General features: G+C 46.3%; 1 protein-coding gene and 1 pseudogene across 7 annotated transcripts in view; both read right to left on the bottom strand.

The window, feature by feature from the left end:
- Nucleotides 1-15,361, bottom strand: part of CFAP221 (cilia and flagella associated protein 221) — a 105,362-nt gene that overhangs the window by 57,133 nt on the left and 32,868 nt on the right. For 6 of the 7 annotated variants that reach the window (XM_058715506.1, XM_058715510.1, XM_058715509.1 and 3 more), the window contains one exon: nt 13,223-13,326. The exons of the other annotated variant lie outside the window; for it this stretch is intronic. In XM_058715506.1, coding sequence (XP_058571489.1) covers nt 13,223-13,326 — 104 coding nt within the window. The remainder of the gene's footprint in view (nt 1-13,222; nt 13,327-15,361) is intronic. 7 annotated transcript variants of the gene reach the window in all.
- LOC131505825 (U6 spliceosomal RNA) lies at nt 3,154-3,247 on the bottom strand (annotated as a pseudogene).

Raw genomic sequence — 15,361 nt, 5'->3', positions numbered from 1 at the left:
GACGCAAACTCGCAAACTCTGACCTGAGCCGAAGTCAGATGCTCAACCGACTGAGCCACCCAGGCGCCCTGACCTTGATTATAATTATGTAAAGTATGCATAAACATGGCCAGCCACCCACAGGAGATTTGTTAGGGTGGTTAGGCCCAGGATGGGGATCATTTTTTATTTTTATTTATTTATTATTTTTTTGGGGGGGGATCATTTTTTAAACATTTCTTCTTTCACGTCCATATAGTGTCATTACAATATTGTTATCCTTTTTAAGTCACTTTTTATTTCAAATTCTCAGAAGGCACAGATCATCCTCCCTAAATTATCACAAAGCCCTCATGCTTGAAGTGTTAGTAAGTATTGGTTTTGATCTTCCAGGATTTAGGGTTTTACAAGCTGTGCGATGTGGGGTAAATTTCTTCATCTGCCTAAGCTTCGGGCAGGGATTTAATAGCGCATAGTTTAAAAACCGTCCACAAACAAGCCGTTGACAAATTCGGTGTCTTGGATTCACTGGATCACAGAAGGGAGGGCTTCGAGACTCACCACCATGAACCACATGCCGCCCACAGGGACACTCACAGATCACTGCCACTGCCCAGGGTGTGTGGACAACAGAGACCCTGGCTCACTGGGCCCCATACGAGCTCTGCGACTTGGCTTGTTATGTTATCCGAGGCTCAATTTTCTCAGCTGTAGGATGGGACAAGGTTTAAAGGAGAAAACAGTGTACAAAGTCTGGGATCATGCTTACTTAGAAGGGAGTGTGTGTCCTATAAATGTGTCCTTCCCAACATTTGTGCCAAATATAATGAATAATGACTTATTCTGTATTATATTATCGTTAAAATGTCGGGAGGAGGGGGCCCCCGGCTAGCTCAGTCGGTGGAGTGTGCGACTCTTGATGTCGGGGTTGTGAGTTCCAGCCCCACGATGGGCATGGAGACTATTTTTGTTGTTGTTAAAGTTAAAAAAAAAAAAAAAAAAAAAAAGATGTCAAGAAGAGGAAGTATTTTTTGGAAAAACTTACACAGTTGATTGTGGAACAATATGAGGGGGAAGAGCACTCACTCCCTGTGAAGTTGAACACCTACATACAACTTTTTTTTTTAAGTTTATTTATCTATTTTGAGAGAGAGAGACAGAGACAGCACGAGTGGGGGAGGGGCAGAGAGAGGGAGTCAGAGGATCCCAAGCAGACTCCGTACCTTCAGTGCAGAGCCCAATGAGGGGCTCAAATCCATGAAACCGTGAGATCATAACTCCAGCCGAAGCCAAGGGTCAGACGCTTAACCGACTGAGCCGCCCAGGCGCCCCTCCTACATATAATTTTTAACACCCCCAAAACATAATGACTCATAGCCTACTGTTGACCAGAAGCCTTACCAATAACGTAAACAATTAACACATATTTATAAGTTCTATGTGTTTCATTTTATCTATTTTTTAATTAATTAATTTTTAAATTTTTAAATTTACATCCAAGTTACTGAGCATATAGTGCAACAACGGTTTCAGGAGTAGATTCCTTAATGCCCTTTCCCCATTTAGCCCATCCCCTCCTCCCAAGTTCTATGTATTTTATACTGTATTCTTACCATAACGCAAGTTAGAGAAAAGAAAATGTTATGGAGAAAATCATAAGGAAGAGAAAATATATTTACAGTTGTGCTGTACTTACTGAAAAAAAATCTGCGTTGAAGTGGACCCAGACAGTTAAAATCGGTGTTGCTTAAGGGACAACTGTACCAGTACCTAAAAAAGGAAGAGGCGGGGCGCCTGGGTGGCGCAGTCGGTTAAGCGTCCGACTTCAGCCAGGTCACGATCTCGCGGTCCGTGAGTTCGAGCCCCGCATCAGGCTCTGGGCCGATGGCTTGGAGCCTGGAGCCTGTTTCCGATTCTGTGTCTCCCTCTCTCTCTGTCCCTCCCCCGTTCATGCTCTGTCTCTCTCTGTCCCAAAAATAAATAAATAAACGTTGAAAAAAAAAATTTAAAAAAAAAAATAAAAAAAGTAAAAAAGGAAGAGGCAACAGCCTCACGGTGCCAAGCCACTGGGATGGGTTTCCGAAAGCACCGGGTCTTTCTTTTTGCTTTTTTTTTCTTTTTGCTGCCAAACTCAGGCTATTCTACAGGTCATGAGACAAGGACTGGGCTGCCCCTGGGAATGTCTACTTCAAAAAAATTTTTTTACATTTATTTTATTTATCTGAGAGGCAGAGAGAGTCAGAGCACAAGTGGGGGAGGGGCAGAGAGAGAAGGAGACACAGAATCCGAAGCAGGCTCCGGGCTCCGAGCTGTCAGCACAGAGCCAGACGCGGGGCTCGAACCCACACACCGTGAGATCATGACCTGAGCCGAAGTCGGATGTTCAACTGACTGAGCCACCCAGGTGCCCCTGGGAAGGTCTACTTTAAATTTTAGGCCTGTGGACTTTCTGTAAAGGGGTGAAATATGAGCCCTGAGGCTTTCAGTTATCAGTTCATTTCTAAGCTTCCTGGGAAGAGCCAACGCTTGCTCAGCCGCAGCAGGTGCGGGACGGATGCTAACAGCCAATTACCCCCGATCTTCCTTTAATCTTTCATTCTCTTCTCCCTCCAGCAAGCCTTTGTGACAGAAACTAGAAATAATCAGTAAAGTGAGAGTTTGGGGGGATCTTCCTTTTCCTCCCTGTCTACCAAGTACCCAAAATGCAGGCCATGGGAGCAGGATCAGAACAGCTTGGGGACCCTACCTGTGCTGATGGGAAGCTGAGGGGCAGTCTGAGCAGGAGGATGCTGGGAGAGGCAAGCCAGGCCACCAATTCATTTTCTGTCAAGCCTGTAACCTGCTGGCAGGGAGCAGTGAGTGTAGCACACATATGTTACATGGCCACGGTCCTGGGAGCTGTCCAGCACGCAAAGACAGCTCCGGGGAGGCCAGAGAGACTGTATGGGAATGCTTATAGCTGAACTCAAGAGCTGCACGAAGCACCACGCACAGCACCTGCACTCCCCATCGCTCACGGGGACACAGGGAGCCACCCCCTGAGCACGCCCCCAGTTCACCGACGCCTCAGCAAAGCCCAACTGTGCCACCACCCACCCTTCGCCGTTTTCACAGCCAGTACCCATCCAGGCCAACCTGGCTTCCTTCCTTCCTTCCTTTTTTTTTTTTTTTTTTTTAAATATGGAATGCTTCACGAATTTGCGAGCCATCCTTGTGCAGGGGCCATGCTGATCTTCCCTGTGTCGTTCCCAGAGGCGAGCCCTGGGCTTCCTTCCTGAGGACAACCTGCTCCCTACTTGTGCTACTCCAACCCACTCTCCCCTCAGGAGCGTCATGAGGCCCCACTTCCTGCTGAGAGCCCTCCACTGGACTCCCTCCCAGCTCAGAACCAAACCCTAACTCCTACCACCCTCAGCTCCCCGGGGCCTCTCCAACCTGGTCTCCCCTTGGGCACATCCTCCAGACATGCTGGGCTTCCAACCTTCTAGCGATGGTGGCTCCTGTGCTTAAAGCCCCCTTCCCCAGTTCCTGACCACCGACGAAAGCAGTCACCTGGTCACATCCCCTTATTTTGTTTTTCTTCACAACCACTTCCACTCCCTGGACAATGTCCTCCTTATGTGCCTGTGTCTCTCCCCTGAACTGGGACATCAGAGAGGGAAGCAGGACTGTCTTGTTCCCTGGGGCAGCCCAGGGCCTATCAGTACCTGATGCACAAGTACTGAGTGCTTAGTTCTGGAACAAATGCAAATGGGGGGCCACAGGGCAGGAAGCAAACCCAGCAGCAGGAGGAACCGAGCCCAGCAGCATTTCTGGTACAAGACGGTGAAGCGAAGCTATTCTAACTAGAACACCCTGCTGGAAAACTCACCAAAACTCCAAGAAGCAAATGCATAAAATGGAAGAGAAGGAAAGTCTTCCATTAAACAATCCCAAAGCCTGAAAAAGCAGCACGCTTACCAAATACAGTAAAACCTCCGATTTCAAGTAACTTGTTCTGCAAGCGTTCCGCAAGAGGAGCAAACATTTCTAATAAATTTCAACTTGACACACGAGCCACGTCTTGCAATGCGAGTAGTGTGTGATGCCGAATGTCACGTGATCACAAATGAGCCCATGGTTCTAGAAATTCGCTTTGACACACAAGTGCTTTGGAAGACAAGCATGTTTCCGGAATGAATTATGCTAGCAAACCAAGGTTTTACTAGTGTAAAGTAAGGCATGGGAGTGTGCCGGGAGCTGGGAGGGCAACAAATTTCCCTGAGGATAAGGGGAATGGCCCTGAAAAAAAAAACCACTCACTAGTCTTTGATTAAAGAGATAAAACGTGGTATGTGGCTGGGCCCTGGAGAAGCAGGGATCAGGACAGAAGAGACATGACCTCAGCATCCTAGAATAGCGGGGGAGGCAGCTGAAGAAGTAACTACATTGCCCTGACATTTCTATGGCCTTAGACCTGGGACCGGGAGGCTGGAGGTGACATGACGGGGACAGAGCAGAGCAAGTGACCACAGAATGACAGCACACAGCACAGAGGACGCACCCTGCCCTCGTGAGCCTGAGGCAGTGATGGGAGATGTCCTCCCAGGATGCCTGAGCCCACGGACTGTGGGCCAGACCCTGGTTCCAATCCCAGCTCTGCCCTTGGGCAACTTACTTAAACACTCCATGCCTCGGATTCCTCATCTGCAAAGCAGACATAATAATAGCATCCAGTCATAAGTGTTATTGGGAGTATTAAATGAGTGAGTGAGTATTGAGGTGCTGGGGTGGCTCAGTTGGTTAAGCCTCTGACTCTTGATTTCAGCTCAGGTCATGATCTACCTCAAGGTCATGAGATCAAGCCCCACATCCAGCTCCATGCTGACAGCACAGAGCCTGCTTGGGATTCTCTCTCTCTCCCTCTCTCTGTCCCTTCCTCCACTTGTGCGTGCACTTGTGTGCATTCTCTCTCTCTCAAAATAAATATTTGTCAAAAATGAGCAGCACTGATGTCTGGCACGCGGTAAGCACCATATAAGCATCAGCTGCAATTATAATTATTATCACCGCTATCATTTCTTTCCCCACGTTATCCTTCTGCTGGCAGCAGGCCCTACTCAACGCTGAGTAAAATGCTGAGTGGAACCAACATTTTGTGTTATGCACAAAAACCGAAAATTCAAAAATTAATCCACTTTGGAGGAGGAAGGGAACATAAGCAAAAGCCGGCGAAGAACACACATGCAAGGAAGGGAGACACACAGGGAGAGCTGTGGCCGGGAGGAAGGAAGAATCCGTACAGAATTAAATTATTTTCAAGAAGATAACAGATACCAGGGGCAAAGGGGAGCCAACCCATACACATGATTTATATGCCTGAGGGAAAGAACAAAGCAAATAGAAGATTAACGTATCCAGTTTTAATAGTTGAAAAATTTCCTAAAACAGGGGCGTCTGGGCGGCTCAGTCACTTAAGAATCCGACTTTGGCTCAGGTCATGATCTCACAGTTCGTGGGTTGGAGCCCTTCGTCGGGTTCTGTGCTGACCGCTTAAAGCCTGGAGCCTGCTTCAGATTGTGTGTCTCCCTCTCTGTCTCTCCCCTGCTTGTGCTGTCTCTCTCTCTCAAAAATGAACAAAAATTAAAAAAAAAGAAAAGAAAAAAAAAAGAAAAATGTCCTAAAATAATGAAAGTTCTTTCTCTCCAGACCAAAAGGACATGCAACGTTCAAGGAAAACAAATGATACAGAGCAACACCAATACATATCTTGGCAAATTACTTAACCTCAAGGTTGAAACAAAAACAAAAAGAAAAAGAATTCTAAGGGCATCCAGAATTCACCTTGGGTGGGTAAAGATTCCGACCAGCCTCCGAATTCCTAGCAAGTTCAAAGCAAAGGGCAATCGAGCAACGTCTACAAAGTTCTGAGGTGACCAAAGCTGTACACCAAGACTTTTAGACCCAGTCAAGTTGTCCTTCAAGATGACAGGCTGCAGGGACGTTGTCAAACAGGCAGGCACTCTCGGTATGTTGCCTCCAGGAAACTTTGGTTAACAAGCCGCTGGATTACACAGTCCAGACAAGCCAGGAGAAAGGACGGCCGTGAAGAACTTAGAGTGGAGCAAACATGGAACAAGAATGGAGGGGACACCCTGGTTCCATTTAAATAGAAACTAAGCAACTGTGGCATTTATGGTCACAAGGCAGAATGCAAAGGCTGTAAACCCAGATAAGGTAAGATAATATCACAGAACAGGAAGCCATAAGGAGCGGGGGGGGGGGGGGGGGGGGAGACAGTGCATGGATGCTACTTTCCCTTTCTGCACCACCAAGACTCTAGCTGAACTTGAAGCATGCAGCTGAAGGAAGCAGTGGCTCTGACCTCTTAATCTCTCTCTTTTTTTTTAAATTATTTTAATGTTCCTTTATTATTTTCAGAGAGAGACAGAGTGTGAGACATGGAGGGGCAGAGAGAGGGAGACACAGAATCCCAAGATGGCTCCAGGCTCTGAGCTGTCAGCACAGAGCCCGACGCGGGGCTCAAACCCACGAACTGTGAGATCATGACCTGAGCCGAAGTCGCATGCTTAACCGACTGAGCCACCCAGTTGACCTTTTATAATCTCGTTTCTTAATTTTTAGCAGTAAATTTTAGGAATATCACGTTTTTAAAGTTTTTATTTTATTTAATTTGAAAGAGAGAGGGAGAGAGCACATGAGTGGGGGAGGGAAAGAGAGAAGGAGCAGAGAATCCCAAGCAGGCTCCACACTGTCAGTGCAGAGTCTGATGCAGGGCTCGATCCCACGAGCCATGAGATTATGACCTGAGTCAAAATCAAGAGTCGGATGTTTAACTGACTGAACCACCCAGTCAGGGTATAAGGTACCCTTAGGAGTATCACTTATATCAAGGAAGTTCATTAATTCCTTTGGCTTCACCTGTTGTTGTTTTTAATCAATATCAAGTAATGAAACATATTTTCATAACAAACATATTTCATTTTTATAAAGCCATTTCTTAAAGAAATTCTTACGTTTGCTCAGCCCACTATCTCCCACACTTATTTACACCCAGAGCTTTTCTTGTTTCTCTCTGTCGTTGCTGTTGCCTGGTTTTGGGCAAGTCGCCTTTCCCATACCAGCCCCTTGGGACCCCCAGAAGGGCCTGTCTGTAAGCAAAGCTGGCGTTCCCTTCCAGTCTCCCGGAAGACAGGCTTTTCCAGCAGGATAAAGGGTTGGGCCATGCTATCCTTGGCCTCTCCCTGGACCTCCCTGGGGCTGGCACTTCTGCATGGGCAGTAGGGGTACAGAGTTTGGTCAAAGTACAGGAGTTGGTCTCTGGGCAAAGTCCACTGAATGGTGTTGGTCAACTGAGCTCAAACCAGCCCAGACTGACATGCCACCAAATGATCATCTTGAGCAAGAGATACCTAAGGACCCTGAAGCCAAGGAGAATACACAAGGCCTGGTTGAGAGCTATTATTGATCTCCCTAACTTTTCTCTCCCAAAAGAGAACGTTCCTAAACTCTTAGTCTTGTGATACAATTCTATTTGGCTTTCTCTCCTATTTCAAGGATCCTATATCGTTACTCTTCCAGCTTAAGGGAGTGGTTGAGAGCTCGGGGTCTGGAGTCAGACAGACCTTGCTGCCTTGGGCGAGACATCTGGCCTCCCCGAGTCTGGGTGTGGTTGGCTGTAAAAAGGGGTGATGCTAAGAGTTCTCATCGGGTTGTAGAATGCAATGTAGTAGAGCATCCAGTGTGCTTAGGACAGCGCCTGTCACGTGCTTAACAATTAGCAAATGGAAGCGATTATTAACGTTACGCCAGCTACTCTATGTACAACCACTGTCACCCATCAAGGAGATACCAACCGCCAGGTAAAATGTAGCATTGCTACAACGTGACAGAACGGCCTCAGGGCTGTGCATAAAGAATTGCTACCTGCCTGTCCAGCTTTTCCTGCTTCCATTAGTTACTGCTATAAATTAGTTACATATATCCTTAAATAAGGGGCTTTGGGAACTCATTTGCATTTGATATATTACCTGTCCCCAGTTGTTCTCACTTCCTCACCCTTAAGTCTGGTGCTCTAGAAAGTCATAGAAACGTTTGATCTTTTGACTTTACTTCCCATAAGTGTTCTATTCTGACCTGGCATATGGGCCCTGGCTTTTCTCCAGTTTGCTGACCTGAAAGGTAATCAGAAGCATTTGGCTGGTGTATCTCACTCATTTCTATCACTTGCCAAAGATATATCTGTGTGTCTCCATTTCGCTATGTAGCCATATAATAAGCATTATTTTCTGGGATGAGGCTATTCACGATGGACCTAACTACCAATAAGAAACATTTTATGGGAGCCTCCTTTGTGTGCTGAAGACCTAAAGGTCTTACCATCCTCCTGACAATCCTGATCTGTCCCCTACTCAGTCTGTGCTGGGATTGGGGGTCTTCTGTCTCACCCACCAACAGGTGTATAGTGAGATGGGGAGAAGCAGGGGCAACCTTCCCTATTCATACTCTTGTCTGGAAGGAAGGGGTTTGCTCATGGATTCTCACCTGCCGGTGAGGCTTGTTATATGATAAAATACCTCAGCCAGTGGGGAAGGAGCCTTTGGAGAAAAAAGCCGCAAAAAAATGAGTTAACCCTCACTTCCTGTTGAAACTTAAATGGGTAAATGCTGGGGTATGGCCAGCACCATGGCAGATGGTGCAGGAGTATGAATGAATCCAACGGAGACCACATGATTGGACTAGGGGTCAAGTCCCTCTGGCCCACCCAGAGTAAGAGGTGCATGGAGATGCCTTGGACTTTGATACGTAGGGTGCACTCTTTATGGCATCCTAGTGCTCATCCAGGGGTAAGGGAAATTATTCTTTGCCAAGATGTGCTCCAGGCTGGGTTGCTTATAATCAAAAAGTAGTCTGGGTCCAAAGCGAGGGCAGAGGCTCTGGGATTACTCCCAAATCAGTATCACATTGTCATAAATTTGCATTTCATAAGAAAATGCAAAATATAAAATTATTTCCAAATGGCTGATCTATGCCTCATCACTGGGGAAAAAAAGAGAACAAAAGTATTAAAACTTTCTATAAGAACTCTGGGCAATAGTCCTCAGGAACTCTTGCTTAACTAGCCATTGTATGCTACAATTTACTATTTATATGAATTGCATGCATTCGTCTGAGGGTATGGGACACCAAGTGAATGCCCAGGATCTCCAAGTGTTCAAAAATGAACAAATTCAATAATTTTTTTTGTGTGTGGCATTTGGCTGTTCTCCAACACTAATAAAATGTATTGCTGCCTCTTCCAAAATTATCGACGGAGTGAGCGTTCTTGATGCTTTCATTGTATACGATTTCTTGTCAGCACTGTAAAGAAGGTCACAAAATCCTTCACTCCTTTCCCGCAGTCTCAGGAAGATCTTGGCACAGTCAACAGATCCAGCTTCTGATAGCTATAGCACACACATGCATCTTAAGGACGCCCAGTGGGCAAATGGCCAGTTGAGTTAAAGTCAGGGGCACTATGTCAGATTCGTATCTTGTAAATGGAATTAGCTTTATTCAAATTTTTTTCATTTGGCAAGCCTGAGCACGAAATGCCTGGAAGGCATGGATAAATGATGCTTCTAGTTCCTAGAGGAGAACTTGCTTTATAACCCCATGGACCATGGATGTCTCCACCGCCTCTAAAGATGTGCCTAAAACAGTGTCTATAACTATACACCCTAACTGTGTAAAATCAGCCCATGGTTCTTAGCCTATCTGGGTCCTATTTATAAAATGGGGGCAATAAGGACTTAACTGGCCGAAATGTGATCCCTGACTGTCCAACTGTATAAGACCTAAGAGTCAGGTCAGATGCCTGGCAAGTCAGAAAAGCCCAGCACCTGCCTGGGCTACATGCACCTGACCTGCAGTCACCGTCCTCACAGACAGAGCTTTTTTATTCCAGGTGAGTAAAAGTCATCAGCAAATTCCATAGCCTCGAAGATGTATAACAGACGCATCAGTACATTAACAAAGTGGGAAACCAAAGCAAGAAAATGCCAGAGAGACCAGTGGGCCAAGGAATGCACCAGGCCTCATAAAATGGCTACCGAGGAGGCTGAGCGGTCCAGCCTAGGAGACCTGCTTGTGTACAAGCACATCAGTCACATCAGGAACACCATCCATATGACGCAGAACATTTGAAATCGTATAGGTGGATCCCCAAAGCTCAGGAGCCCTGGCTCGCTCACTCACCCACTCACTCACTCACTCACTCACTCACAGCTTTGCTTGCCTCACACTCTCCAGATTTTCCTCCTGGTCTCTATCCTGCACCCACTCCCCCCACCCCCCTCCCCCGGTGCCCTCTGAGTGCCTGTGTGCTCAGGTCTCAGTTCTCCATCCACTTCTCTTCTCTGGCCACCCCTGCTCCCCGGGTGATGTCATCTCCAGACCCCCAGCAGTATGTTCCATCAGTACCTAGGTGACATCAAAACATACGTCCCTAGCTCCCACCTCTCTCTTGACTTCAAACTGGTATATCCAACTTAATTTCACTTAAGGGAAGAATTTAAAAGATAAGCAACAAACAAAGCACCAGAGCAACGAAAGCTTATCAGGTGGATCAAAGAGCTCATGGCCCCATTTGTCTGAATTATGTGGCTGTGCAATTTATAATCTGAATGCTCAAGGACACACCTGCATAATTTTTAAGTACAGTTGTCGTTCATCGATGCTCAGCACTTACCTGCATAATTTTTAAGTACAGTTGTCATTCATCGATGCTCAGCACTTAATTGCTTATGTATGTAGTCCACTGGTTTTACGAATAGGCCGTGTTTCAAAACCCTTCTTGTCGATTGATATTCTGTGTCTTGGACAATAATTCTTGGCAGAAGTATGACTTGGCCACAAGAACCTCTAGCTTTCTTCCAGATTCTCCCTTTCTTTTCCTTGGCACTGATAACTGGCTCAGTTCAGGCTCTCAAGGCCTACGCGATTTCATTCCCGATACAATGATTTCCTGGTTTCCTGCCTGCTCCCACCTCAGTCACACCTGCACACTGCAGCTACACTGGCTTCCCTAAAAAACCGCTCCTATCACAACTGCTCGGAAATCTCGGTGGTTCCCTCTCTTCCCTTAACAGCTTTATAGACCATCAGGTGGGACAGGATCTTACTGGTGAACCTTGTCCAGTGATTACCAAGAACCACTGAGGAATGCCTATATCAGAATCACCTGGAGGTGCCTGTTACCAGTACAGAAAACCAGACCCTTCCCAGAGCTACTAAATGCAAATCACCAGGGATGGCTCCCTTGGCTTCATAGCTGTCCTAAGTGTTCAACATCTTGGGGCACTGCCCTACTCTAAGCCCCATCTGCCGTCTGAGCCTTTGGTGAAGGTGAACTGGCTGCTTGATAAGAAACCGATTTCATATTTTAGCGTCTCTGGTGATGTACTGGGAGCCACCCGGGCCAAGGCCGTTCCTTTCTACACCACGGTGATTCCTGTTACTGACACAGCTAGCCTGCCTCCAATACCTTTCTCTTCTTGAGGCTCCCCCATCCCTGTTCCTGCCGTGACCTGATGCCCTCTCACTGGGATTTATCTGGATCTGTTTTAGCACGTGGCTTTCAGGGACAGTCCCAGAGGTCCAGTATGGTCTGATGGCCCAGGCCGGAAGAGGAACCCCTCCTCTTTCTTGCCATAATCTCTAAGCAGAGCCTGGACTAAGATCGAAGGAGCTAGCTCACTTTACCAACTTACCTCGCGGCTCAAATTTTTATAACCTTTGGAGTTAAGGCAAAAATTCAGTTTGTATTTCATGAGGCAGGTGCACAGGCTTTGGAACCAGAATGACTGCTTTTAAGTCCCACCTCAGCCACTTACTACTGAGTGTCCCTGGATAAGTTATTTAAACACTTGGCACCTCATTTCTATGTCTATCAAATGGAAATAATAATTGTACCAATCTTACCCGGTTGTAGTGCAGATTAAATATATAGGTACATAGGGGCGCCTGGGTGGCTCAGTCGGTAAGCGTCTGACTCAGCTCAGGTCATGATCTCACGGTTCGTGAGTTAGAGCCTCGCATTGGGCTCTGTGCTGACAGCTCGGAGCCTGGAGCCTGCTTCAGATTCTGTTGTCTCCCTCTCTCTCTGCCCCTCCCCCACTCACACTGTGTCTCTCTCTCAAAAATAAATAAACATTAAAAAAATTTTTTTTAATGTATAGGTACATACACATATATAAAATGTATCTATATCTATCACTTAGAATAGTGCCTGGCATATAATAGTTACTAAGTGTTACTATTATTACTCTACCAAAAAGCTTAGAGTGAGAACATCAACTATAATTAAAAGCAGAAATATAATATTATTTAGTACAATTTTGGTAACCACTCATTCTCTCTTCTTTTTAAAGCCTAAAAATAATAAACCTTCTCTCTGGAAAGAGAATCAAGTCCTGTTTTATGCAGTATAAATGGTAAAGCTACACTGAATTTCCAAAATCTCAGAATGGCTCCTGGTTCCCTAGGAAATAATCTATATACATTTCATAATTTAGAAGTAATTCAAAATTTCTGCTTTGAACACTCATCTATGCACTTGCAATCAGGAAATTAATGGATTCCTACCCAGACATTCAAAAACAAAACTATTTTAGTGTTCGCAGCAGACTGCTGTGGACAGATATTTAAAGCCCAAACCCAAACATCAAGAGACAGAAACCGGGAAGCAGAAATCACTTCAGATGGAGACAGCATTTCCAAAAGTCCTGAGCAGTGTCAGGATCTATGTCCTTTAGGGCAGGCACAGACAGACTGGCCACACCACGTGCAGCAAATTCACAAGAGCTTTCAATAACATTCCAAACGCTTGGTAAGAAATAATGTTCCCATGTTATTTGAAATTGAATGAAAAGATGAATGCAAATCCAAGGATATACCAAGAGCCAAAATTAGAGTAGGAATGGATTAGTTTCCAACTTCAAGTGTTGATCGTGAAAGAGATTTACCTGGATGCTATTATAAATTATCTGCATGACCCAAATGATCCCAAAGTGTCCTCATTCTCTAGTATCTAATCCCAATTTACAATATGTCACGTACGTCAAATTTGCTATTGTTACACATGTGAAAAAACCATATTCAAATGAAGTTTATTCTCTTTCATAACTTGAGGCCTACTCTCCAAATCTTCTCTGATCTGAGAACTCCGAGGAAATTGGAAACTTGAAACCTTGATTCTCCTTACCTGATAACGGGTCAACAGTAAAGGCTTCATGAGACTGAATCAAAGTGATATGAAACTCGAAATCTATAGGGCAGCTGCACTGTAAAGGGATAACATATTTTTTGCTGCAAAAAAAAACAAAACAAAAAGGAAAAAATTTTTTTTCTTTATTACTAGTTCTTTTGATATCAACGAATAGACTCAAGTTACATAATAAAGAACCACAACAGGGGCGCCTGGGTGGCTCAGTTGGTTAAGCATCTGACTTCCGCTCAGGTCATGATCTCGTGGTTCATGAGTTCAACCCCCTTGTGGGGCTCCGTGCTGACACCTCAGAGCCTGGAGCCTGCTTCGGATTCTGTGTCTCCCTCTCTCTCTGCCCCTTCCCCCACTCATGCTCTCTCTCTCTCTCTCTCTCAAAAATAAACATTAAAAAAATGTAAAAGAACCGCAAGAGTGACCATAGTCAATGCGGCTGTAGTAATTCCTGGGTGCCAGCTACTGTATACATTTCCCAGATATTAACTCTTCTAATCCCATGAGGCGGTACTGTGATCGATCATCCCCACTTACAGACAAGGCAACCAAGGCACGAGAGAACATTAAGTGTCCTGTCTGAGGTGACACGGCTAGTTAATGGCAGAACCGGGATTCAAGGCAGGTCAACTGTGACCAGTTTCCACACCCCAAATACCTTGGTCCTCACTGCCTCTTGAGTACCAGTGGGTTTATCCTGTGGACACTCAGTCACAGGGAAAGGGCTTCTCTGCCACATAACGGGCCCCAGGGAACCTAGGGGACACTGAATGGGCAGGCTTTACACAAAGAAGCCTGGGAAGCTCCTGGCCTTTACAGAGCTTAGAACTAGACCATGTTGAAGAAACCACACTTCCGGCTGTGTGTGATGGAAATATGCCAGAGACTGTTTGGTAAGAAGGGCAAACAAGCAGTAGAGGACCCGGAGAGGGTCTGTGAATTCAGAAATGCTCCCTCAGCCAAGACCAGCCCAACTTCTAACTGGGCCTGCGGTGGTCCCTTAGGGCACTACAGGAGTCATTACAGCTGTGACATCTCTCAGAAAGGCCTGAGCTTCTCCTCATGTCCTCTCCTTCTATGAGGTGGGTCAGAGTTTGTGGAATGAGCAAGGCATGGAGAAGCCGAGTTCTCTACTTGTCCCCTGGCATCCTACAGACACAGAGCTGGGGAGGGTTATCTGGGCCCCTTTCAGCAGCTAGACATTGAGCTCCTCCACTAAGAGACTCAGCCCTGCCCTCTCTCCCTGGCCTTTCTGCCTCCTCCCTTCTCTACCTCGTAACTCCCATGCCCTCACAGCCCATCTTGCCCTCCTGCCCAGTGGTCGGTCCTTACTCCTTAAGCTTTCGATGAGAGCCTTCCTGCCCACTACACTTCTCCCTCACATCTCCCAGTCCTGGGGGAATATGACTGTAAGCAGAGCGGCCAGACAAGCTAGCGTGCTGCCTTCTGGGTGGTGCCCATCCCGACCTAGTCTGTGTGGGGACCTTTCCCATCAGGACCCTCTTCTTTACCTGCCCAGCGCCTGTCTACCTGGGAGCCTCTAAGTCCTATGAAGGCAGAACTGAGTCTACTTACTTCTCTAGCATAACCTCAACAAAATTCCAGAGTCCTGCACAGGCCAAACATTCAACAAACATTTGTTGGAGCAAAGTAGAGTAACTCTTTTTTAGTAGTAATTCTGAGAATATAGTATAGCTCAAATGTGGTCTTAAAAATTATGCCACGGGGCGGCTGGGTGGCTCAGTCAGTTAAGCGTCCGACCTTGGCTCAGGTCATGATCTCACGGTCTGTGAGCTCGAGCCCTGAGTCGGGCTCTGTGCTGACGGCTCGGAGCCTGGAGCCTGCTTCGGATTCTGTGTCTCCCTCTTCCTCTGCCCCTCCCCCACTCACACTCTGTCTCTCTGTCTCTCTGTCTCAAAAATAAATAAACATTAAAAAAAAAATTATGCCACGAGGGGCACCTGGGTAGCTCAGTCAACACTTGATTTTGGCTCAGGTCATGATCTCACGGTTCGGAGATTCGAGCCCCATGTCAGGCTCTACATTGACAGAGCGGAGCCTGCTTGGGATTCTGTCTCCCTCTCTTTCTGTCCCTCCCCTGCTTGCTAGCTCTCAAAATAAATA

Source organism: Neofelis nebulosa, chromosome 2, assembly GCF_028018385.1.
Source record: "Neofelis nebulosa isolate mNeoNeb1 chromosome 2, mNeoNeb1.pri, whole genome shotgun sequence".
Taxonomy (NCBI): Eukaryota; Metazoa; Chordata; class Mammalia; order Carnivora; family Felidae; genus Neofelis; species Neofelis nebulosa.
Note: the sequence above shows the minus strand (reverse complement) of the source record. Positions and strands in the feature narration are given on the sequence as shown.